The sequence below is a fragment of the Puma concolor genome, chromosome C1 (genome assembly GCF_028749965.1).
Source record: "Puma concolor isolate L17-30 chromosome C1, mPumCon1.1.hap2, whole genome shotgun sequence".
Lineage (NCBI taxonomy): Eukaryota > Metazoa > Chordata > Mammalia > Carnivora > Felidae > Puma > Puma concolor.
In genome coordinates this window covers 222852014-222878602 of record NC_141674.1, presented here as the reverse complement: position 1 = coordinate 222878602, position 26589 = coordinate 222852014, and the positions used below count along the sequence as shown (strand labels likewise).

The 26589-nt window shown below is 47.6% G+C and overlaps 2 protein-coding genes across 14 annotated transcripts in view; both read right to left on the bottom strand.

Moving 5' to 3' along the window:
• FARP2 (FERM, ARH/RhoGEF and pleckstrin domain protein 2) overlaps positions 1-14660 on the bottom strand; it is a 105625-nt gene extending 90965 nt beyond the window's left edge. For all 8 annotated transcript variants that reach the window (XR_015255680.1, XM_086720208.1, XM_086720211.1 and 5 more), the window contains exon 1: positions 14502-14660. The gene's annotated coding sequence lies outside the window, so the exon portion shown is untranslated. The remainder of the gene's footprint in view (positions 1-14501) is intronic.
• Positions 14661-16786: 2126 nt separating this feature from the next.
• The window catches only part of SEPTIN2 (septin 2), a 36179-nt gene continuing 26376 nt past the window's right edge, over positions 16787-26589 (bottom strand). For all 6 annotated transcript variants that reach the window (XM_086720186.1, XM_086720184.1, XM_025935327.2 and 3 more), the window contains 6 exons: positions 25748-25849; positions 25211-25356; positions 23773-23856; positions 22180-22237; positions 20735-20837; positions 16787-18851 (listed from right to left, as the gene is read on the bottom strand). In XM_086720186.1, coding sequence (XP_086576312.1) covers positions 20736-20837; positions 22180-22237; positions 23773-23856; positions 25211-25356; positions 25748-25849 — 492 coding nt within the window. In that variant the 3' untranslated portion in view covers positions 16787-18851; position 20735. The remainder of the gene's footprint in view (positions 18852-20734; positions 20838-22179; positions 22238-23772; positions 23857-25210; positions 25357-25747; positions 25850-26589) is intronic.

Sequence of the window (26589 nt, the reverse complement as noted above, 5' to 3'; positions counted from 1 at the left end):
AGCAGCCCAGAGAGTTGCTGTGCTGATGGTACACTGTTAAATGCCAGATGGTACATTTCAGCAAAGAGGAGCAGGTGCCACACAGCAAGTGCAGTGCACGACGGGCACCATTCAGTAGGCCACTCCCTGTGCTGGGTGAGGACAGCCAGGTGAGGACAGCCCAGGTTGGTCTGGGCTGGGTTCAGGCTTCCCAGTTTTGTAAGTGGTGTCTTACCAGGCTGGATGGAGGCCATCAGAGTGACATGAGGGCTGTGTGCCTGATGTGAGGGGCACTGGCCCCAGGCCAGGCCGTTCCCAGCACCACTTACCTGTTCTCACGATGTTCTTGCACCCGCTGCCTGCTAAGCAGACACCAGCACACAAGCGATGCCCTCCGCCCTTTCCAGTCCTCCATGGCATGCCATGGAAACTTCTCTAGCTTCAAGCTAGAAAGCTGAACAGGGTTAATCACGTCATTGTTTTTACAAAGAAAGAAGAGGCTGAGTATCAGCTAGAATCTAATAATACCAGCTTGCTTTCCTTTGTATTAATCTAGCTACTCTCTATTTATGACAAATTTACTTCTTAAATATGTGTATTTATGTTTCAAAGTCAGCTTAAAGAAAAATCTTGATCAGTGAAGCACAGTATGACAAAAAACAAATTCGAGACGTTTACTCAAGAAAGAGCAGATGGGAATGCAAGCTGGTGCAGGCACTCTGGAAAACAGAATGGAGGTTCCTCAAAAAACTAAAAATAGAACTACCCTATGACCCAGCAATTGCACTACTAGGCATTTATCCACAGGATACAGGTGTGCTGTTTCGAAGGGACACAGGCACCCCCATGTTTATAGCAGCACTATTGACAAGAGCCAAAGTATGGAAAGAGCCCAAATGTCCATCGATGGATGAATGGATAAAGAAGATGTGGTATATATATACAATGGAGTTCTACTCTGTAATCAAAAAGAATGAAATCTTGCCATTTGCAACTACGTGGATGGAACTAGAGGGTATTATGCTAAGTGAAATTAGTCAGAGAAAGACAAAAATCATATGGCTTCACTCATATGAGGACTTTAAGACACAGAACAGATGAACATAAGGGAAGGGAAGCAAGAATAATATAAAAACAGGGAGAGGGACAAAACAGAAGAGACTCTTAAATACGGAGAACAAACAGGGTTACTGGAGGGGTTGTGGGAGGGGGGATGGGCTCAATGGGGAAGGGGCACTAAGGAATCTACTCCTGAAATCATTGTTGCACTATATGCTAACTAAGTAGGATGTAAATTTAAAAAAATAAAAAAGTAAATTAAAAAAAAAAAGAAAGAGTGGAGCTGCTGGGAAAACTACCTCACTCCCTTACCTCTGACAAGCATTCTACTAATGTGCGGTAAATTTCTTAGAGAATTAATCTAAATTTCTGGTCCATTCCCTCATGTGCCAACCTAACTGTTGGCTCCCCTGGCCCTTTCATCCGTTCCATGCTTACTTTGTTATCAAGAAGAACCATTTCATGAATGTTTTGTCTCTTGAATTAAGTTTAAAAACTTCTCAGTCACCCGCTGAGCCACCTCTACCACACACTTAAACCCTCCCCAGCAAAGACAAGGTCTCCAGCTCACGTGGGCAAGAACTTCCACACACGTGTGATCTGTCGAACAAGCAGGCAAAGCACAAGAAAGCTAAAACCTCCCGGGACAGTGAACCAAGAACGGTATGAGCAAAGTGACAAGGTGGTATCACTTTGCCAAATACACCTCCCGCCCCCACTCTTGCACAAGGATGGACTGCCCCTCGTGGACAGGCACAGGTCTGGTTCAGGTTAGCAGTTACCCACCATATTCGAATCCCGGGTTGTATGCACCCTGACAGCAGGAACTAAATTCTTACTGTGAATGTTTGCTAAGTATTTATTTAATTCACAGCAGTGTCATCAAGGAACATGAACTGTCTCGTCAGGCAATGCACCATACAGGCCTGAGCAGCGAAAGACAGACTATGGTCACAAACAGAAAACACTGGAAAATCACTAATATTCATGCCACTAATATTAAATGTGGGATGAGATTCTGAGAACCAGAAGGATGAGCTTTTTCAATTTCACCGATGTGAGTAGTTAATGCAAAATTGATGGGATGTGAACAAAGAAGACACCACCTGTAAGGCGTCTCTAATGTGCACACAGAGGAGAACAAGTTCTTGGTTAGTTCACAGCATTTACTGACCCTGAGGCACTGAGAGCAGGTCCTTCTGAGAAACTATGGGCCGTTTAATCCTGGGCACCAAAGTGATCCTTCCCTTTTTAAGCTACTGTTCTGAAAATTTCTGTACAACCAAAACATATTTTAACAAGTCACCTATTTATTCCATTATATATTCTCATGTAGACTTTTTCTTTTTTAAATTTTTTAAATGTTTATTTATTCTTGAGAGAGAGAGAGGTGGGGAGAGAGAGAGAGAGACAGCAGGAACAGGAGAAGGGCAGAGCAACAGAGGGACACAGAATCTGAAGCAGGCTTCCAGGCTCTGAGCTGTCAGCACAGAGCCCAATGTGGGGCTCAAACTCATGAGCTGTGAGATTATGACCTGAGCTGAAGTCGGACGCTTAACTGATTAAGCCACCCAGGGTTTCCTGATATAGATTTTTTTCTTAATAATTTTAGATGGAAAAAATTTCTTCAGATTATCTTCTACTCATTATAATAAGAGAGTCCTGTCCAGACACATACTTCTAAAACAAAACAGGCAAGACTCACCCCCAGTGTGCTGAGGGGCACATCAGGGTGGGCACACTGTAAGAAGAGTGTGCAAGGAGATTGGTACTAGAAAACTCGCAGTGGTCCATCTTGGTGGGAGGGCTTCTGTCTCCAGGATAAGGTTTCAGAAGGGCCCTCTGGCATGGTCAGCATGGTTACGTCACTTGGTTAGACCATGTTCACTTTATAATCATTAAGCCATATACTCGATTTATGTGTTTTTTCTAGATCTTTGTTTATTTATCTAATAAATAAATTAAAAACAGCATACTTTTAACATTATTTCATCTTTTCTAAGAACAAAAGACCACTTCTTGGTCCATAAGAGATCTGCGCAGGTCTGCATGCCTTTTGAGCAGCAAATGGACATCCTAGTTATTTTCATCTAGCCCAAAGACCTCAATGTAGCTTAAGCTAAGACTCGGGGTCATCAGACACTCTTGTTCTGGAAGGTCATTGAGGAAATGGCCCCGAAGTACCCTACTGCTTATGTTCTAAAGAAAAATACAGTTGCTATCACATAACGGTATGTGGCATAAATTACACGTTTAATATTTACTTGGCTTCAAAGTTTAAGAAATCTTAGAAAAATGAGGAACTTAACAGAAAACGGGCACAGAACCCCGATGCTGCCCTCAGAGACTACCCATCTGCCCCAGAACAAACGGCGTAACCGGACCCCTGCAGAAACGCGAGGCCACGCTTTCAGCAGTCACGTGCCCCGCCCACTGCCTCCTCCAGCTGACCGCGGGAGAAAACGAAAGGAAAAACGTATGCGCTGAATGAATCTGTTTTACATCAATTACGACCTAACAGAAATTACTTTGTTTTGCCTTGTGCGCTTCTAAATAAACATTTAAAGGGCAAGAGTATGCAAGACAGATGAGAAACACAGCAAGGCCACGTGAGCTGTTCTTCGGTCCTGGGAGCCCTAAATGTTAGATGTTAGCCCCTGCTCACTTCTCCTGCTTCCAGAGAGCCTCCCAGAAATCCAGAGGGAAGCAGTGTTGTGAAGAACCAAGGCCCTACACGGGCTCCAGATTTTGTCATCCTCCTCCATGAATGAAATGCTCTGCAGATTTCATTCCTAAAAATATTTCTGGTAGCCGGACACAATTTCCACTACTGACATTTAGCACTACCTACTAGAAAACTCCGTTCCTACCTACATATTTTCATTTAATAAAAATTTTTTTTTAATGTTTTTTTAATTTATTTTTGAGAGAGAGAGAGAGAGAGAGAGAGAGAGAGAGAGAGAGAGAGAGAGAGAGAGAACGCGCGCTCATGAGTAGGGGAGGGGCAGAGAGAGATGGAAACAGAATCCAAAGCAGGCTCCAGGCTCTGAGTTGTCAGCACAGAGCCCGACGTGGGGCTCAAACTCACAAATTGTGAGATCATGACCTGAGCTGAAGTCGGCTGCTTAACTAACTGAGTCACCAAGGCACCCCTAAAATTTTTTTAATTTTCATTTTGAGAGAGACAGAGAGACAACAAGCGAGTGGGAGATGGGGGAGGGAGAGAGAGAGAGAGAGAGAGAGAGAGAGAGAGAATTCCGAGAAAAACTTTAAAAACCACCTTGTGATATATTTCTATCTCAAAGTTGGAATAATTCAGCTCAAAAGTCTGTCCATTTGGGCGCCTGAGTGGCTTAGTCAGTTAAGTGTCCAACTGATCAGATCTCATAGTTCGTGAGATTGAGCCCTGCATCCGGCTCTGTGTTGACAGCGTGGAGCCTGCTTGGGATTCTCTGTCTCTTTCTGTTCCCCTCCCCCACTTGTGCCCTCTCTTCCTCAAAATAAACAAAAAGTCTATCCAAGCTTTGGGTGATGACATGTCAATGCGGGTTGTAGCAGATGTGCTACTCTGTGTGTGTGTGTGTGTGTGTGTGTGTGTGTGGGAGGGCTGATGGTGGGAAAGGCATAAGAGGGACAGGGCATTTGGATATCTCTGTACCTGCACCTTGACTTTGATGTGAACTCAACACTGCTCTAAAACATAAAGCCTATTAAAAAAAAAAAAAAAAAGTCTGCCACAGAACACATAACTCAGAAATGACTGGGCCAGGACCTAAGCCTGGCCTGGACCTGGCCACTAAGCCGCCTTGTTGTCTACTGGAAAATGAGCACACGGCTCCCCGGACAAAAGCACCCACTGGTCATGGTCCACAATAAAGGGAATTGCTTAAAAATTCTGTTACGCAAAAGATCTCCTTGGTTGCCTCTTCCACCCTCCTTGGTTGCCTCTTTCAGGAGGATCATAAAACCTAAAGTGTATACTGACCAATTAAGGAAGCAGAACATGGCACTCACTTCGACGACATGTTTCTAACACACCTAGAGCGTACGACAGCGCTGGCAAGAACGCTCGTTGCTGACAATGTTCAGATGGAGTCCTCACCTGGCTCCTGGACTACATCACCTCTTCACTACAGCACAGCAAGAGGTAGGCCCTTTTATTCCCTAATAAGCATGACTAGTATTTTTTAGAACAAGCAACTAAACAATTCAATTGGTATAAGGAATCAGAGAGAAAAATGTCAGAACATGCGCCGTAAGGCAACGCCTCAAAGAGCTGACAAGAAACAGCTGGCCAGATGGAGGGCAGGCAGGGCATCCGCATGCATGGGCAAGTGTACTGGTGGCACAAACACACCCACCTCCTCCAATCAAGAGGTTGATTCTCAACCCTTTTTTCCTTTGGTATGAAGCTGCCCAATTTAACACCAAAATCTTCACGGACAAAAGCAAGGTCTTTATGGTTCTCTAGCATGAACAAGAGAGTTGGAATAGAAACATGTGCATTTGCTTGTCTTCAAACAACAATGGAAGGACAAACCCAAACGTACTGACAGTGGCTGCCCATGGGATGGAATGCACCGGGAATACAGCACTGGAAACCTCTTCTTCCAGTGCACAAGGTTTCCATGGGTTGACTTGGGAACCTCCCGAATGTTTTACATACTTAGAAAGCAAAATGAAATCAGTGTTTTAGAAAAGCCCCAAAACTCAAAAATGAAATAAATGATCCTCACTGTACATTCAGACAGCAGCTAAACTACAAAAGGAATTACTTCAAGTGACTTTCAAACTCAGTAACCTCATTACCCATCACTAGTGAAATACATCCTAAAGATTAAAGACTACGAGTAAAACCACAATGTGGCATATTCTACAAGAAAAACAATCTCATTTCTTCAATAAATGGCAAAGAAAAAAAACAAGCAAGCAAGCAAGCAAGCAGGCAGGCAAGCAAGCAAGCGACGGGGTGGGAGGAAGGTGATAGACACTGCTAAAAGATATTATCTGTCAAATGCTCCCCATGGACCTTATTTGAATCCTGAATCAAGTATTTGTGGAACAATCAGGGAAATCTGAGCACTTCCTTCAAATTAGGTGATTTAACAAGTACCACTAATTTCCTAGATGTTTTAATGGTATTGTGTATATACGAAGGTGGAAGACACCCTATCTCTTAGAGATACATAACTATTTTTGGATAGTGGAATAATACCTAGGATTTACATTAAAATAATCCACTGAGGTGGGGGTCAAGAAGATAATAGTCCCTCCCCCCCAAAAAAACCCCAAATTATTGCCCATATGTTAATCCTTGGAGCTGTTTTTGATATATGCACTTTTGTGGATGTTTGGAATTTTCTACGAGTTAAAAAAAAAGAAAAAGAACAAATGAAAGAACAAACAACAGATCTGGCGACAATTTTCAGCGTACATTAAGGATCCAGAAAACCGCTGGAACAGTTCACAGGTGAGAGGGCGAGTGTGTGTACACCATGAAATGCTGGCCCAGCCCCTTATTTTCCATAGGAAACAGCAGCCTGAGAATGGAGCCGCTTGCTGAAGGCCACAGATCCAACCTGTGTAGACAGGACTAAGGCCCAGTGTCCTGACTCCCAGTCCAATACAATATAATGCAAATTCTTCAAGTTTAAAGGACAAAACAATTTGACTTTAAAAATTGTATATCCAGGGGCGCTTGGGTGGCTCAGTCAGTTGAGTATCCAACTCTTGATTGGCTCAGGTTGTGATCTCATGGTTTGTGGATTCGAGCCCTGCCTCGGACTCTGCACTGAGCACGGAGCCTGCTTGGGATTTCCCCTCTCTCTCAACATAAATAAATAAACGTTTAAAATATTGCACATCCATGCATCATACGTTCACTGTCATTTGTTAACTCTGTAACTCCATTTTACGTCAGTTATTGTATTTTCAGTTCTAAAATTCCTACTTGTTTTTCCTTTACATCTTTTTTTTTTAAGTTCACTTTCTACCTTTCCATTTGTTTCAAGAATACCCTTGCTTCTCAGGACATTTTAGTAACAGTTGTTTTCAAGTGCGTTTCAGCTTTTTATCGCAGCCTTTAACAGTTGAGCAGCTTAAATAAGAGCCTTTTATTGTGTCAGTCTCTGTGGATCTGAAGTCTGGGTACAATGTACACCCGCAGAGCACTCTGCTGAAGGTCTCACAAGGTCTGCACAAGGGGACAGCTGGTGTGGGGTCTGAGACGGAAGAATGTATTTCCAGGCCCGCCCAGCTGTCTGGGTAGCGAACTGAGACCCCTGTCCTTGCTGGCACTGAGCTGCTGTACCATCGCATATTCCTAGAAGTAACATCAGGAGGTGAAGGTCACGGGAGCCAAAATTCTGCCAAAGTCTCTGTCGGAGACCTGCAACATTCGTATCACCTTGGTTTGTGCCTGTCTTGTGTCTTCTGAGGGGATATTTTCCCGATTCTGTGTATGCTATGTATTTTTGGATAGGACTGTGGACTTTTGGAGCCCCGGATTGTGGCCATTTTTAATACTGTGTGCACTTGGGGTACTTCTGCTTTAGCAGACACAGGTCTGCTTGGGATCAGGCCGCAGGCTGTGGTCTCAGCGTCAGTTCCATGTTCAGAGGCTCCATCCTCCTTGTGTACCATCATCCAGAGGCCAGCTTGGTTCCCAGGCCGTGGCCTACCTCTTAGTTGAGTTCCCAAAGCCTCTGGCAGGTTCTTCGGGGTCAGACTCATACGTGCCCAGCTCAGCGTTGAGGCCGTAAGTTCAAAGCAATTTCAGGAGTCACTTTCTTGAACTCTTCCCTCTCCCAAGTCTCCCTGGTATACTTTCCAGCTGCCTGGAGCTCCCCTTCTCAGTCCTTCAGCCAGAAACCTGGGGCTTTAGTTACTGGCTCCGCTGTGCACTTCCTGTGCCTGCACCCTTGCCTGGGAGAAAACAGCAATGGGGGTTTCTGGACTCCCTCAGAGTTTTAGGTGTCTGCAGGTTCCAGAACCACAGCCTGACTGGCGGACAGGGGAGAGGGGAGGAAACCAGCAGCTTTCTCCCATTCTCTCCTACAGCACTTTCTGTTTGCATCTGGTGCCCACCTCTGGGTTTCAGATACTCTGAGACCAGGCTGGGGAATCCTGGAGGAAAAATAGGAAACTCTTTACTGGTGCAGTAGTTCTTCAAATTCTGGCCTTTGTTCCCAATCCTCCTGTCACCATTGACTTGTCAGAGTCCTCAAACACCAGTTCCCTGCAGCTGTCCAGGCTTTATAGCCACAGGCAGTGGGAGAGCCAGGGTGGAGCATGCTTAGTCCATGGTCCAGGAGCCAGACTTGATATCCATGCATTTTAAAAATGGTTATGGTGGTTATCTTTGGGAGAGAAAGAAGGTTGATTTTTATTTCTTTTTCCAACGTTCTATAATTTTCAAATTGCCTCCAGTGATATGTATACATCACTTTTAAATAAGATGGCTTTCTGCAGATTACTGCACAAGTACTACCTGCTTTAGGAGTCTTAAATGGTAGGGGTACCTATGGTATGTCACCGCTCACCTTCCAAGAGAAAGATGCAATAGCTATTATCTCTAGTCTAGGAAGTGTACTTGTTCTTCTAAAACAGTTCAGTAAAATTAAAAAAAAATAATAAAGTTTATTTATTTTTTGGGAGGGGGGCAGAGAGAGAGAGAGAGAGGGAGAGAGAGAATCCCAAGCAGGCTCTGCACTGTCAGTGCAGAGCCAGATGTGGGGCTTGATCCTATGAATCATGAGATCATGACCTGAGCTGAAATCAAGAGTCGGATGGATGCTTAACTGACTGGGCCACCCAGGTGCCCCTGAAATAAAAATATCTTTAAGCACTCCCTGGAATCGATTTCTTGTTCAGGTACTGAGACTTGTTCCCCCAACATGCATCTTATCAACTACTATCAAAAGCGTTTAGGGCTTTCATTATGAAGGAGGCAAGAGTTACTAAAGCCTAGTAATTGAAACAACTTGTAAAATTCCCTAGTGTTGCTTCTTCCTTCTCAAACACACTTCCACTGGGTGCTAGAAGGTGTGCTGAGCACCCTCAACCCTCGTGCCTCTATCGTGTTATCTGGCATCGAGCACAGGGACACAACTGCCCTTGCAAAAGCCTGATACCTCTAAAGCTGTTCTGCCTCTGGTTTGCCCCCCCGCCCCCCCACATGCACTGGCCCCTTCCAAGGTCCTAGGACAGGCCCTATGCAAAGTGTGCCTATGGTTGTAGCCTTCTGTAAAATTCACAGAGCACATTCTGATTGCAATCAACTTAGGCTGCTGCCGCTTTCCACTACAACCTTGTTCCTTTTATGTCAGGCAGCTTAGTAGGGGCTGCTGGCATTTTGGGGATGCAGCTCAGGGCACAAGGAGCTGGAGACACATTTAGCTTGGATTTGGTGGGATACGTGTATGTTTGCAATTACTTCTTGTACACTTACCACCTGCCATCTCAGTGCAGGTAGGGCTTCTGGGAACACTGGCGTCACCCACTACGCCTGCCCACCAGGGGCACATGAAACAAAGGTGCAGGGCTGGGGGCCTGAGGCCATCTGTACACATCTGATGGTGCCCAGCACTGGCGGTGCATGGGCTATGGGAAAGAAACAAGGTTTGAAATAAGGGGAGCCAGATGCTCACCTGTGGGAAAATTATCGTCACACACGTTAAACTGTAAGTAGATAAAACTGACGTTCTTGTTTGTCAGAAAAATAAATGTTAATGTAGTAGGTCTATCAACATAGCACAGATTATTTTTTTTTACTTTTTGAATGGAATTGTACAGAATTGAATTTATCAGAACTCCTGCTTTTCTGAGACACACACCTATAGCTGTACTAGAAATAGCAAACGTATACTGTCCATAGGTGTAACCATGTTTTATGCATCCTATCGATAAATATTTTTGATCACTTGTGTGAGAGGGATCATTGAGTTCTTTCTATTCTCTATCACATGAAGAGACAATTAAAAAACACATATGCTACTTTTGAACAAATATGCCATTTAGTGATGTTATTCTCAGCTTTTTTGAATCTGTACCTTTTTCTTATTCTACATAAATATTCACTTTCCAATTAATTATTTACAACATTGTATTCGTTTTCTTAGAAAGGCTCCCTCTCCCAAATTGTATGTATAAGCTTCAGGCCACATAAAACTTGGCATCTGCCCTTGCCCCAAATGAAATTTGAAATTTGATTTATTCAAACGTATTGAGCACGTGCTCAGTATCAAGAAAATCTAAGTCTGTAAGAACATGGGAGTTTTTTTGTAAGTTTTTTATTTTTAATGTTAATTTATTTTTGAGAGAGAGACAGAGCGTGAGTGGGTGTGGGGCACAGACAGAGGAGACAGAATCCAAAGCAGGCTCCGGGCTCTTAGGTATCAGCACAGAGCCCGATGTGGGGCTCAAACTCTCAGACCTCAAGATCATGACCTAAGTTGAAGTTGGACACTCAACTGACTGAGTCCCCCAGGTGTCCCTATAAGGACATGGGAGTTTATGAGACAACCCCTCCCTATTACAGCAGGAGAAGATGGTGTGTTAAATGGTGGTGGGCACCACAGAAAAAGTAAAGCAAGGCTGGCAGACAGGAATTTGGTGTCTGCAAGAGAGGGAGAAGCCCTCTGCAGGAGGGCATCTGCATCAGGCCAAAAGAAGGTTCTGGCACACACTCCAACGCCACAGTGTCCCAAGGGATGGCCACTGCTAGGCCCACATCATCTTATTTAATCCTCACAATCCCCATCACATAGATCGAGGAACTCAGGCTCAGAAAGGTTAGTGACTTGCTGGTGGTTGTTCAGTTCCTCAAGTGGCACCAACCCTACCCTGATTCCACAGTGGATTATCTCCTCTTGGTTTACGTGACCCTGCAGGCCAAGCACAGGCCCACAAGATCTAAAGACAACTCTGCGGGCGCCTGGGTGGCTCAGTTGGTTAAGCATCTGACTCTTGGTATTGGCTCAGGTCATGATCTCATGAAGCCTGCTTGGAATTCTCTCTCTCCCTCTCTCTGCCCCTCCCCTGCTCATGTGCGCACTCTCACAGAATAACTACGCTTTATTTTATTTTTGTAAAATTTGTTAATGTTTTATTTTTGAAACAGAGAGAGAGAGAGACAGAGACAGAGACAGAGGAGACGGACAAAGTGCGAGCGGGGGAGGGACAGAGAGAGAAGGAGACAGAATGTGAAGCAGGCTCCAGGCTCTGAGTTGTCAGCATCGAGCCTGACATGGGGCTCGAACCCACAAACCACGAGATCATAACTTAAGCTGAGGTCGGATGCTTAACTGACTGAGCCACCCAGGCGCCCCCAAATAAATACACTTTAAAAAAATAAGTAAATAAATTGTGGTATGATTATATTCCAGTTGACTGTAGATCACTTCACTAATTTACATTAAAAAAAATAAAATAAAAGACAGCTCTGTAAGTGGCCAGTACCACTCTCCACAACAGTAACCAGGAGCAGAAAGTACAAGGTAAACCTGGGAAGAGGGTGCTTGCCTGACTCAGAGAGGCTTCCTGGGAAAAGTCAGGGCGGGGGCCCTGCAGGGGTCAGGACAAAGAACAGTGTGGGCAGGTGTGGGGTCCTGAGGATGCCCGCAAGGGGCTGGGCCCTGAGGGATCTTGTGGGCCTACCGAGAGGTCTGGATGCAATCTTAGGTCTCCTGCTCTGCAGCTGGGAGAGTCATCCTCCCCAACTGCTTCCTACAACGTTACAGTACCTTTCTGTTTCTTAAAAAGGCTATAAACTAAAACACCAGTTTGGCAGGGCAGAAATAATCCCATGACCCTAAAATAAAACTACATATATCCCTAACATCCCTTTCCATCCTGGTCCACGTCTTCACATATTTTTACAACAGTCTAATTGCTATGTACCCATGGTTTCACCTTTTTAGTGAAGGCATGTTTTTGAACCGATTTCCATAAATCAAAGGTTCACATTTTGTCTGGAGAGAAGGTTCGCATTTTGTCAGGATTCCCAGAGCATGCTCCCTAGCTGTGGAGAACTCTCCCATCCCGACATGCAGGATTTGTGTATCAGGGTTGTTTTTCAGAACTGGGATTACAAAATGAAAATCTTTAGCACATTCCGCTAACTGCTCCCCAAAAAGATCAAGCCGATTTATAGAAGAATCACCACCAAAGTAACCAATCCCAGAAACCCACAAGAGTGGGCTTTACCATATTAAGTTCTGTGTAATCCTCACTTCTTTGACTCCCTGTTGCCAAGGTAAAACCTGGAGTGGACAAATATACTATAGTCCAGTGACCCTGTGGACACCCAGATTTCAGACCACGACGCAAGAGCCCCCAGATCAACACTCAACTTTACAGTGAGGTTTCCCTGAATGCCCACTGCCACTGCTGCGTGTAGGAGGCTGGCCACCCACCGAGTGAAAGGGGCAGCTGGTGAGCTGATGAGAAAGTGGGTGAAGGAAAAACAGGAACAAAACGGAACAGGTAAGCAGCAGTAAGTTACTGTCTGACTACAGAGGGGGTGCCAAGGTGACCAGAGGCCAGTGTGTGGACAGAAGGGATCACCCACGTGTCCATCTTTGCTCTGCCAATCGGTTCCTATCTTCCCCCCCAAGGCAGTATAACGCTGCTTAAATACTGCCTACTTCCCGGGGCGCCTGGGTGGCTCAGTGGGATAAGTGTCCGACTTCGGCCCAGGTCTTGATCTCACGGTTCATGGGTCCGAGCACCGTGCTGAGCTCTGCGCGGACAGCTCCGAGCCTGGAGCCTGCTTGGATTCTGTGTCTCCCTCTCTCTCTCTGCCCCACCTCCACTTGCTCCCTATGTCTCAAAATAATAAATAAAACATTGACAAAAAATTAAAAAAAATACTGCCTACCTCGCTCTACCCTCTACTCAGATTATTCTTCCACCTGAAGAATAATGGCTAACGTCACTTAAGCGCTTGCTGTGTGCCAGACATCTCACACATGGCCCAGGTATATACAGACACTTCGGTGTCACAACAACCATGTGGGGTAGCTAAGTTTTCACCCCCTTTCACCGATAAGGAGCAAAGACAAATGAATAGGTCATGTAAACTTCCTCACATAAACTGGGGAATGACTTAGTGCAGAAGGACCCTGGAAACCTAGGAAAGGATGGCCATCATGTAAATGAGCCAGCAAACCTCCCCAGTTGAGGGAACTGCAGCAGCATCTAGTCCAAACGGCTCAGGGCACACTCGCAGGAGAGAAGCTGCAATAAAGCTCGGAAGACGCATGGCCAGGGTGTGATCCTAAACTGGTCTCTCCACTTCCAGATGGGGCTGTGCGACCTGGCCACGTCTCCTCCTCAGGGTTTGAGAGAACCAAGTACGATGACCAGCCCGGAGCACTTCACGGCTCTTCACACCTAATTCTCTTCGCGCACAGGGGCTCGCACGAATCTCAACAAACAGCAGATGCGGGAAATTAAAATTACATTTGAGCTACGAGTAAAGTTACTCCATGCCTGCCTGCCTGCCTTAGTGTCTTCTACAGTCTCTCTGGCAGAGAGAAAATCCGAGTTGTCTGCTGGTACGTCGTCTACACACAACCAACACCCGAACCCAATGCCACCAGATGGTTATCAAACGTTTCCACAGTGGTCCCACCAAAACCATCTCATGGAAACAAAACAAACGAAGAAAGAAAAACCACCCTTTAAAGACTTAGCCCTGGGTCTTAAATCTTCCCATCGGCTCTTTATAGGACGTACTGGCGTTATTTCCTTCAGCACATGGTTGAACTTCTGTTCTTCGCAGCCATTCCTGACCAGCACACCAAAGGCCACTGGAGGCTGTGGACACCAGCACAAGTGGTAAAAAGTGCTGGCGCGATACGCTGGGCCGCATCCCGGCCCCAGTTTTCCTTTAGATGCCTTCCCAAGGCCTTGGGGAACATTTCTAAACCTTAGTGGACTAAAAGCATGAACACCCGACACCTAGTTAACCACCTTTAGGATACCATTTTAAGGCCAAGAAGGGTGTGGTCACAACCAGCATGAGCTTCCACCTGTGGCTCTGCGCGGGCCTCCACGCGAGACGCTCCCTGGGCCACCTCCAGGGCCTCCACGCAAGGCTCTCCCCAGGGTCCCTGGGTCCCCACGCGGGACCTTCCCCGGGTCTTTACGCAAACCCTCTCCGGCCCGCCCCCGGGCGCCCACGCGGGACCTCCGCGGCCCGCCCCCGGGCCTCCCGCGTCCAGGCCGCCAGCGGGCAGGCTCCGCACTCTCGGGGCCTCCTCGCGCGGGGCCCGCCGCCCTGGAAGGCCTCCCGAGCCCGGGCTTGACTCCGCTGGTGGACCGCCGTCCTGAGGCGGCTCCTGAGGCGCCGGGCCGCCGCGGGCCTCAGCGCCAGCTCGGCCTCGGCTCCCTGCCCTCGCCCGCGAAACTGCGGCCCCGCCCGCCCGCGGGCCCTTGTGCTCGCGGCCCTGCGTCCTCACCCGCCGGCCCGGCCCGCGCCGTCGTCCGTAGCGGACTCCAGGTCTCGGCAGCTCCGCCCGCTCGCGACCGCCGCGCCAGACTGCCAGCCAGCCGCCTCCACGGCGCACGCCCCGCCCCGCGCCGCGGGCCCCGCTGGGGCCCGCCCCCGCCTCCGCGGACGCGCCGTCGATTGGGCTGCGGACCTTTGGGGCGGGGCCTCCACGGCCCGCGGCCTGGAAGTGCGGCACAGAGTTCTGATTGGTGAACGAACGGGGAGGAGGCGGAGCTAAATCGACAGGCGGAGTCGAATGCAAATCAGCGGAGATTCGCCTAGGCGGACGGTGCTCGGTCCTGGGGGACGGGGGAGGTGGGGGGGGGGCTCGGCTCGGCAGGCGGGCCTCAGCCTGGGGCGGGGCTCTGAACCCGCGGCTGGGCCCCGGCGGCTCGCCTCGCCGGGTCGGGGGCGGTTCTGGGCGCGGCTCCTCTCTTCCCCGCTCCAGCCCAGCCCTCCTGCTTGTCCTACCCCCGGATGCGTTCCTCCTGGGGCTACCCGGACCATGGCCTAAGGGCACTGACTGCTGAACAGTGACGTGCTGCGGTGGGCAAGGGAAGGCGGCCCACGTCCTCTCAGCCTCGTGGTTCCCCCTTTAGCTTCGCGACTACCACTCGGGAATGGAAATGTGACAGTACGTCTTGGGTCTCCCAGGCCCGCGACCACTAGGTGCACACACCCCTTCTTCTAGGGGTTCAGTGAACTCCTACGCATCCTTCAAGCCCTACCCAACTTGCCCTCAGCACCAAGTCCTGACACCCGCCCTCCTGGGGCAGACCAGGAGTGCCACCGGCTGCTGTCAAGGAGATAAAGGTAGGATCAACTTGGGTTCGTTCTCAAGTGGACCCCCCACCCCCACAGTGTTTCACCTCTTGAGCTTAGTCAGACCCCTCAGGTTTCCTAGAGGTTCAAGGAACTGATGCTCCCCACAGGGCAGCCTCAGGGTCTGAGGCTCCGCAGAGACCCAGCTTGGCAGGCCATCCAGACAGCTCTGTAGGGAGCGGCCCCTCCATCTCCCGGCCCCATGTCTCCCACCACTCCCTTGAGGCCTTGCCTCTAACCGGCCCCCAGCACCAAAATTGGAGTCCAGAGAACTGTCCTCACTGCCCCCAGGGTGGCACATGTCTCAGGACTGGCCGCAGGGCAAGTGGGGGCTGGGAACAGAGAGCCTGGTCCCAGGGATGGGTGACTCCCCGGAGGCTGCAGGGCCTCTACTAGTGCCAAACAGGAGGGTACAGGCTGACCTGAGGGAAGAAGTGGAGATGGTGTATCTTCTACCCTGGGGTCTGTGCAGGTGGTTCAGGAAGCACTAAAGGTCCTTGGGTGGTCAGTGGTGGAGGCAGCAAAGAGCATCCAGCCACCCGGATCAGGCCTGCAGTTCAGGTTCAAAGTTTCCTCTGTAAGTGGCCGCGTGTTCCTTATCCGTCTCTTCTCAGAGATATTTAGAACAGAATGATTTCCTAGATCTAGTCCAAGCACCACTGGAATCCTAATAGTGCTGACTTTTATTTTTATTTATTTTTTTATTTTTAAAAATTTTTTTTTTCCCAACGTTTATTTATTTTTCGGACAGAGAGAGACAGAGCATGAACGGGGGAGGGGCAGAGAGAGAGGGAGACACAGAATCGGAAACAGGCTCCAGGCTCTGAGCCATCAGCCCAGAGCCCGACGCGGGGCTCGAACTCAGGGACCGCGAGATCGTGACCTGGCTGAAGTCGGACGCCCAGCCGACTGCGCCACCCAGGCGCCCCTATTTTTATTTTTTTTAACATTTATTTATTTTTGAGAGAGAGAGAGACAGAGAGAGAGAGAGAGAGAGAGAGAGACAGAGCACGAGTGGGGGAGGGGCAGGAAGAGAGGGAGACACAAGAATCTGAAGCAGGCTCCAGGCCTTGAACTCATGAACTCAGGCCTTGAACTGATGCGGGCCTTGAACTCATGAACCGTGAGATCATGACCTGAACTGAAGTTGGATGTTGAACCGACTGAGCCCCCCAGGCACCCCGTAATAGTGCTGATTTTTAGCATACACTCACTATAGGTAGGTGAGCAGGTCACCCATAATTCCTTCCTTCCTAGTCTTTATGGCTCTTTCCCTCGGGCTGGGATCGCCAATACAAAAGGTTGGTACTGATATTACTGGTGCAAATAATTCTTCCTGATTTTGTACACAGATGTTTTGTAGGGCTTTGAACCCTTCCCAGAAGACATTACACCTTCATAAAGAACCAAAAATAACTATTCACTTCATAGCCAAACAATAGTGCTTTATTGATAAAAGGTTAGTTTCAATGGATACAAAATTGCTATGTAAAATAAGTTTTCAAAATACACTTCTATAGGTAAAGACTATCTCTTAGTAAAAGCAATTATCTATAGTGAAAGTATTTATTTAGAATTGGGCAGCACAACAAAAGGGGATTTAGAGGGGAGACAATGTAGGTCCACCTGCCCCCTACACCTGCAGAAGCCTTATGGGATGGCAGCTGGCCCTAGTAGTCTTACTCAAGCAGACACAGGGCTTGTACTGACCACTTGCACATGTGCCCCCAGCTCCACCCTTTAAACAGCTTTTACTAGTGTAGTTCATGCCAAAATAACCCAAACAATTGGCCTTGCACGGACGCGGACGCGCTCTTTAGAGCACTTTCCCCTGGTAAAAACTCGGTACAATGTGCCTAAACCTAACAGCTTGTGACTACTCACCATTAAGTGACAGTGAAAAGGCAAAGTTGTTGACAACACCCGATTATTTTCCATAATACACCTTTGGAGTGAATATATTTTGACCATGTCACCATATTGTGTCTGGCCAAAACAAAAACTCTTCTCCTACTCAGAGGAAGCGATTTCTGCATCTTAACCCCTGTTGTTACAGCAAAATGAAAACACTGAAGCCGCACCTGCCCCCTCCAGGTCTCCTTCCACCCTCTCTTTCTGGGAACTGCTTTCCCAATGTCAGTATAAATGTTGAAAACAGCATGCCGGGAGCATTGGCGCCCCTCGGAGCACATGACAGGGGGACACACTAGGAGGGAATGGAAGGGCCAAGGCCGCAGAGCACAGAAAACGGACCTGACTGGTGGTATCTACCAGTCAGATGGTGGTGCACATCTGAAATGTCTTTCAGTCTTACTCGGTACATGGGGAAATTGGTATTACACAGAATGATGGAAAGGACAGTGGCTGAAAATGGACAACAGTCTGCACATTAAAAAAAAAAATGATCTGCTATTTGGCTTTCAGAAAACCATTAAAAAAACTTCAAGGAAACAAAAGAAAAGCCAAATCAAGAAAACCTGGTAGGCACTGAGGCTTCATGGGGCCATGAGCCTCAGGGCCCATGACAGGTCTGGGAGTTCAGAGGCCTACCCACCAGAGGACCCCGATTTCCACTGCTCAGGCAGATCTTACTTGCAGTTACAGAAAACACATTAAAGTGCAGTACAAAAGTATAAAAAAGTTGGTTTCTAAATGTATCAACTTACTAATTTTCCTTAAAAAGTAACTTTTTATGTTAGTTGAGTAAAAATCGTTTATTGGCTATGTGTGCGTTAAGAGTCATCACTGTAATATGAAAACTGGAGTTCATGGACACCTTCTGTCCACAGCAGAGTATAAACCAGTATCAGTGAAGAACACTACAAAACGTGGCTTGTGGCAGGTTCTCTGCCGAGCAGTTTAAAAAATGTAGCATCAGAATCCAGAGAATTCTTAACATTTGCTCCTAATGGCCTGTTTTTAAAGGAGCTGAGTATGCACATGTCACATTAGATAATTCTATTGTTTCAAGTGGTGGAAAGGTGAACGTGCAGATGAATGAACAGTATCGAATTACAGCAGCAAAACTGGTTTTAGGTGTTGTAAATGCCCTACTGCAGGCCAGCTCATCTTTCCAGATCACTTGCTGGGTCTACGTTGCCACCACCCAGGAACACTGCCGGCTCGATCTGAATGTTCTAGAAATGAATCAAGAGTGCTCCTCAACCATTAGTCAGTTAGGCCAGCCAAACCAAAGAAATTCAATGTTAACTACACATTCTAACTGACCCCGGAAATCAGTTCCAACATTAGTGGTTAGTTAAGGTGGAAGAGAGATAAAAATGAAAGGTTCACCTCACAAAATATGAAGTATAACAGAGCAACAAAATTACAAATGTTAAAAGTACTTCATACAAAACATCAAAAGTTTAAAAAAAAATTAAATTCTCAGGCACAGGTACTGTAAAATGTGGACGGGCAGCCCTCCAATAATCTGTCGGAAACACGCAGCTGTATTACTCATGCGGAATGTTTTCTTCATCTTGCAATGTGTTTTCTGGAAAAACAAAGCACAACATGTTTAGATGGAAGCAGTGCGATGCTCCTGCTAGGATCATCAACAACATTATTTTCTGTATCACAAAGGGCACAAATTGAGCAGAAGGCTGGCTCACGTGACCAGAGTTAACTAAATCAAAACGGCATTGATGAGGCTCTTGGGAACTTGGGAGTTACCACCAAACTGAAAAGGGTACAAAAATATAAAGTGGCTGCATACACCTAAAGTAGAATTTTCCTGATTTCATAATTAAAGTTTTTAAAAGAAAAGCAGGAAAATCAGAGAAAATGAGCAAACATCGGTCACTCCCTCCTGCCTCAAATGAGCCCTCCCCATCAGAAGTCCTGTTTCCTGCTAATTCCCCAGCACTTCCCCATCAGGCACCAAACCTGCTCACGCAAGATCAGCCTCCCGAGCTTGGGCGGTGCTGACATCTCCCCAGTGAGAGGCGCACAGGCAAATCACTGGAAACCCTGGCACGCGATCGGTGTCCACAGCAGTGCAGCGCAGACTCAGCGCATGGCCTCGCGACTGCCGGGAGGTGTCGACAACCAACTCTGGGCTGCCGTTCAACTCCAAGTGGGGATATGTGGACACTCCCGTTCCAGTAACCGGGGACACCAAACAGGTGTATCTGTTTGCTTCACAACTGAAACCTTGCCCCACAAGCCGCAAGGGCCGGGCTTTGTTTTGGTGGCCAATGCTCCCAGGGTGAGCCTGCAGGGCCTCCTCTATCACGCGTGCGACTGCCACGGTGGACTCCTGACAGTGGGTAGACTCCTCCCAGCCTCCAGGTTCCTCGCTTTCTGTCTCATCAATCCTGCCCTATGTCAGTTAAGCTTCAGCTCACTTATGTCCCCACATCATCTCTCTCTTGTCGTCAACACTCTCCTGCCTCTGCAATCAGGCCCCACCTGTAGTGGACTCTGTACTTGCAGCACCCCCAGACCTGTGCCAGCGCTAAGCACCTCTCTTCCATGGAGCCTCAGCCTGAAACCCACATAGCTGCTTCCTCCTCGGGCCTGTATTTGACTTAACCCCTCCCTCCTTCCTCTGGGAGGTGATGACAGCAGTTCCACAGACACCTGTCCACAGAATACAGGGGAACATTTGCCCTTTCCTGGTCCTGGGTCCCTGCTGTCTGCAGATTCCCTTCAAACAGGGAGGCGAGCGCACACCGGGCTAGACATCTACGAGATTCACTGATTACCACGGGGCGGAGCAGGGCTGCGGTGGGATCAGCAGTCTGGATCAAGGAACCCCTGGCCTACCTGGTATAATTCACCTTTTCACGTCACCTTTACCTTTGGTTTGCAAAAACTGTTTTAATAACACTTTGAAATTCTCTTTGAAGAGATGTTTTCAACTGCAACAAATTTCCAATTGTATGACTAGTAAACGTTATTAAAAAATTTTTTTTAACGTTTTATTTATTTTTGAGACTGAGTGTGAGTGGGGGAGGTGCAGAGAGAGAGAGAGGGAGACACAGTATGCAAAGCAGCTCCAGGCTCTGAGCTGTCAGTACAGAGCCCGACGTGGAGCTTGGACCCATGAACTGTGAGATCATGACCTGAGCCGAAGCTGGATGCCCAACTGACTAAGCCACCCAGGGCCCCCTAGCAAAGCTTATTTTAAAATATTTAACTTATTTTCGTTAATCACGTTTATCAGCTCAGAAAATATGGAAAATCTTTTCTACATTGGCAGGGGAGAAGGTTCCATCTTTTAGAGGCCACACTGTCTCCTTTAAGGTCGGTAATAAAGTTAAAGACAGAGCTTCAACACACAAAACGTTAGTAAGACTTAAGGAGGAGGTGCCCGCCATTACATTTAGGTTGAGGTGTCTGGAACCACACGTGTCTTCTAGGCTTCACTGTTACCTTACACGTGGTGCCCGTGGGCCCCACCGTCGCCGTCCCCGCCCTGCAGCTGCAGCTGCATCTGTGCCTGCATCCTGGCGATCATCTCCTGCATGCGGCGGAGCTGTGGGCAAGGATGGGCAGACAGGTTATTGCTTCTCCAGGTCCGTTCTCCCTGGACATTCTTTAGAGGTGTTCTCGTGATTCCTAAAACTTCAACCTCCATGCTTTCCCAAAACATTATAGAGAATTTAGAAAGAACTCCTACAGATCAGTAAAAGAACCAACAACTCAATAGAAAACCAAGCAAATGATAATATGCAATTCAAGCAAGAAACAGAAACGATCAATAAACACGAGAATTCAGTAAAGGCAACAGGAGATATTCTTTAACCTAGAGGGTGGGAAAGAGGCTGCCACTTCAGGGTGGGGAGTAGGACTGGGCTCTTCTGGAAGGGAGCAAGGCCCTAGCTGTTCCAGTGCTGAGTGGGCCTTCCCTGCCACCCTCATCAAATTTCATCATTACGGTCTCCACTGGTTTAGAAAGGCCTCCAGGCAAGCATTATAAAGTATCTACCTAAATTTTCTTCAGGTAACTTTGTAGTCATGTTTTTAACATTTAAGTATTTTAATCCATACTGAATTATTAGAGCCAAAGAAGTGAGTTTAATTTTGTTTCGAAAAGGCTTGCCTGTTTGAGGATTTCCTGGATATGCTTGAATTCCACAGCCCTAACAGAACCCACCTTTACCACAGACACTTGTTTAAACTTCAGACCTATTTCCAGCTGTGAATGTCATCAGCCCGTCAAGCCTGTGCCCCACTCTGGATTTCCACGAGCAGTGGAGCCAGCCCTCCTGGGTTAGTCTCCCTGACCCTCCTGTGCTCAGTCTTCAGATCAAACATCACAACTATGTCAGCAAGCTTCCCCCAGAAGAATTTCGCAAACCCCACCATTCTGATGGAATGGAGTTCAGTTTAGAGAGCACTGTGATCTGTGCACTGAGCGTCCTACCTAAAGTGATGTGTCCATTTACACTTTGAAAATTGTTTTCGGTAGAGTGTTCTAGTTTCTTTTCTGTAGGAGTCCTACGTATTTCTTCTTAAGTTTTTGTTAATGGTTGTAAACGGCAGTCTCTTTCATTATATTTTCAACTGGTTATTGTCCAGGTATAGGAAAGCTACTAAATTTTGAATATTACTAAATTATCAAATTTGCTAATAAGCCTTAGTAACTAAAGTCACTAAATTCGCACTATTCCCCAATTTTTCCCACTAAATTGCTACTGGAGATCAGATGGTAACACATGTAAAGCACTAATCTACAACACATACCGATGTACATGTAATAAAATAAATTAGTGACCTATGATGTATCCCTTAAGAGAGTAAGGAAAGAAAACTGTAATGATGTACGGATGTACGCTATAGGCCTTTAGACTTTACAGGAACCCTTTTCTACTTACCTCAGCTTCCTTCTCCAGCAGGATCTGATCTTTATTCATGTCCTCATTGTCCACTTTTCTAAGAGTTGAACGAAATTACAATTTATCACATTGCAACTAATTTAGCTGGTTATTTCTGATGACAAATGTCCAAAGTAAAATTTCACTTTATGTTTTTGAGAAATGTTATCTATCTAAAATTACCCACATGCATTATTTTTCTGATTAACGACATAAACAGGTAAGAAGACAATGTTGGAAAAATGCACATCGTGAAATGGTAAATTCAAGAAACTTTCCTAACTCCAAGCGGGGCTGGGACACTCTGGTCTTTACTTACTCAAGGAATATGAGACATTATCAGGAGCATACTCTTTTTTAAGGTAAGCTCTTTACGGACATAGATCATAACAAGTTCACTTAAAAAAGGGAGGGAGCAGGGCCTGAGCACACACACAGAAGATGCCGGTGAGGGAGGCCCTCTGAGCGATGAGGACATAGCTCTTCGTGAACTCATGCCTGGCTCACTCACAGTGGGATGTTCTTGTGGCTTCTAAAACCCGTCTTAATGTCTGGTCCCCAAACAAATAACATGATAAAGCAGGCCTTAACATATACCCTGTATACACACACAAACCCACCAGATGTCAAGAATGTGAGTACTTTAAAATAAACTACAACACGGCAGTCTCCCCCTTATCTGCGGTTTCAGTGGACCGTGGTCAGCTGTCATCCGAAGGCAGGCGACCCTCTCAAGCGTCAGGTCAGCAGCGGCCCAGGGCCCCGACACGCCGTCCAGGTATTCCCCCCACCTCACCTCATCCATCACATGGGCATCCTAGCATCTCACGGCATCACAAGGGGCATGGTGAGAGCAGGGCAGGAAGCTCGTTCGTGTACTCTGATTAGAGTACGTGGCTGTAACTGTGGCACCGAATTACTGTTGTTGTTACTCCCTCACTGCATCCGATTTATAGATTAAACTTTATCGCAGACACGTACATACAGGAAACAGGTGCATGGGTAGAATATTTGGCACCATCCGCGGCCAGGCATCTGCTGGGGGCACTGGAACGTGCTCCTGTGGCTCAGGTATGTGGGAGCAACTACTGTACAGAAAACTCTTTTTGTAAGTGATGAAGGTCACTACCTTGATAGCTAAACTGGGCAGAGATGTGATGTGACCAGACACAAATCAGGTCACAACACACAGACCTTGAGTAAAAACCCACTACGATGGTGAAACAGGAAAGGTGAGGGCAGCCGCCTGTGTCACTGAGGAGCTGGGCTGCTGCTCACCCCACCTGGGGAGCTGTGCTTCGTAACATCACGTGAAGTCTGTCCTCACTGACAGAGTGATGTTCTTGAGACCAGTCACTGGCCTTTCCACCTAAAGCTGTTCTTTGCATGCAGATGATTAAAGCTACCTTGGACAGATTAAACAAAGCACGACACAGTGACATGAGCAACAGGTACCTGGAAAGAGCTTCTGAGTAGGAAACCAAATCATGTTGCTTAGAGTCAGGAAGACAAAGTAGGAAAGGTGGAAGGGGGGCCAGTGGGACTCTGTGACGCAGTATGGGCAGAAGGACAGTATAAATTGGGGGTAACAACCTGCCACCTCTTTTGAGCCTCTCGGAACGGAAGTTTTCATAATGCAGGTCCTGGGTCACCTCCTGGAGATCCTGCATGTGGGTGCTGGAGGAGAAAAGGGCACAGCAAGGCCGGCTGAGTGCGGAGCCATCTGCACGGAGAAACTAAAACCCCACTTGCTACTTCTAAATCGTACATGAAGTTGCTGGAGCTTTGGATACAGGAAGGAAGCTACAGAGGCCTCTCTCTCCTCCCTACCACGAGCAAGGGCGCACAAGCACACAGCACAGGGTCAGGTACAGAGGCCCTTCCGTGGGATGCCTCCCCCAGGCACTGCCCACCTCTGCATGAGACTGTCACCGGTGCACGAGGCAGAGATTTTAGCAGACCCTTTTAGGTAAACAATGTCTGAAACACAACGTACTTTTTGTTTTCTCTCTTTCGACTATTCCTGACTTCTCAAGCTTAAAGAGTTGGTCAGTGTAAGCTATCAGCAAGACCATAAAACAAAGTATTAATATTTTGGAAAAACTAGAGATAGCACTTTGCATCCTGTAATCATCTCAGAAAACAATCATCATTTTTTTGGCTCGGCTCTTTCAAATACATAAACTGCCAGGAACGAGTGACGATGAGGCATTCTTGTCTGCTGCTTAGAGTCTAGAAAAGGGGACCAGTGACAGCAGAGGGTGGCGGGCTCTCCGTCACTCTAAGAAGCACGCAGGAAGCTGCCAGCAAACAGCAGCATGACCACAAGGACCCATCCTGAGTGACCTAAATGATGCCTGAGAAAGCTTGTGGCGTCGTTCTAATTCTAGTTTTGGTGCTTTTTCTGTTTATTAAAAATTGCTCAACCAAGACACACGTCGATGAGCACGGACATCAATTTTTAGTTACTCAAAATGTACCTCATCTGTTCTTTGAATTCTTCTAATTAAAGAGATTCTAGATTTTAGCAACACTCTTCCTTTCAGCCTGATTCAAGAGCAATAGCACGTGCATGTATGTCACTAAATGCGAACTCTACTTCTCAGAGGGAAAACGTGTGCTGCTGTAGCCAGGCCTGTGGGAGGTGCTGAGAGTGCACTGAGGACCCTCCCGGTGGCCCCAGGGCGGGAAGGGAGGCTGCCTGCCATCCTGCAGCGCCTGAGCCTTTGTGCCCAGAGCAGGTGTTCGGGCATGGCCAGGCCGCAGTTTAGGACCAGTCTGCTTTCAGCGTCAAGAGAGCTGGCTGATGAGAAAGGAGAGGGTGCTAAGCCACAGGCCTCGAGTGGGAGAGGTTGGTTCTGTAGAACCACAGAGAGCTCCCGGTGAGGGCCTTCCATAACAGGTGCAGCGGCCCCACCACCTAATACCTGTGGCGCCGGCAGCTGTCTGCGAGGCCACACGCACACCCTGTGGTCAAAAAGCTCTGCTTCCTGCTATAGGCACTGCCAACGGGAACGCACGGATGTCTTACATGAGCATCGTCCGCAGCTTCAGAAAGTCATTGTGCTCCGGGTTCTCCACCTCCACAACGCCCCATGGGTAGAGACGGCCTCTGACCTTCTTGCCCTTGGCTTCGATCAACTGATTGGACCCGACCACGGAGAATGGGATACTGGCCTAGAGAGAGACACATGAGGTAGACCGGGGCCCCACCGGGAAGCCCAATTCTCGCCGTGAGCACACGAACACGGGCACAGACGGAGCACGCTGCGGCTTACTGCAAGATCTCCTCGGAGAGCTAACGGTGTTTAGCTAACGGTGAGCTAAGGACATCTTACTCAGAAGAACAGGTGTTTTCCACACGGGACAAATTAGATGGAAACATATTAAACCCGCAATAAGATTTCTAAACCTCAGGTGGCAGCTGTATCAAAATATATTTAAAGCAAAACACTATGAATCTCTCAAAGGTCAGCCATCCTGGATATGGCCCTTTGCCAACTCCTTCCAGGGTGCTCATGACAGAGCAGGAGTGACTCGTGTTGGGCACCCGGAGAGGTGTTCTTACCTTGAGAAGTCTAGTCTGCTCTTTAAAATCCTCATCTTCATCGGATTCTGCATCGGGTAAGTGATAGATTTTGATATTATGTTCCTCAATTTCATCCAGAATCTGGAAAAATGACAAAGACAGGAGCAATTTTACCAAACAACTCATATTAAAGACAGGGGTGCCTGGGGCACCTGGGGGGCTTAGTTGGTTAAGTGTGGATTTCAGCTCAGGTTATGATCCTGGTTCGTGGGATTGAGCCCCACATTGGGCTCTGTGCTGACAGCACGGAACCCGCTTGAGAGTCTCTCTCCCACTCTTGCCCTTCCCCTGCTCATGTTCTCTCCTCTCTCTCAAAAAAACCAACCAACCAAACCAGATAAACCCCCCAATAAACAGAACTATCCAAATGCCAACACAGAATCAAGCTGATCACTGACTGCCAAGCGATTTCCTGTTAAGAAAGGCCTCGTGCTTGCATGTTGAGGGGACCCCCTCTGCCCAGGGATGACAATAACAGTGTGCCGCTGCTTTCAGGGCACAGAGCAGCAGGCAGACAATCACTCCAGCACGGCAGCTAACAGGAAACACACTACAACCAGCTTCAGGAATGACACGTACCCAGGGAGTGGCACACCCAGACGCCGCAGGCCCCAGAAGAGCCACAAGCATTGTCTGAGGAGTCGGCAGGTGTGAGGGCTGGAGGGAGGGAGGGGCCTCTAGGGACCACGAAACCCAGGGTGGCCAGGAAGTCAGCTTCCAGGTTGGGGAAGACAGAAGAGTAACTGGAGTTACCAAGTGGAGAGTTCCCTGGAAGCCAAGCTGGGTTCTGGGTTTTGTTCAAGAGGCAAAAAGTGGCAGCC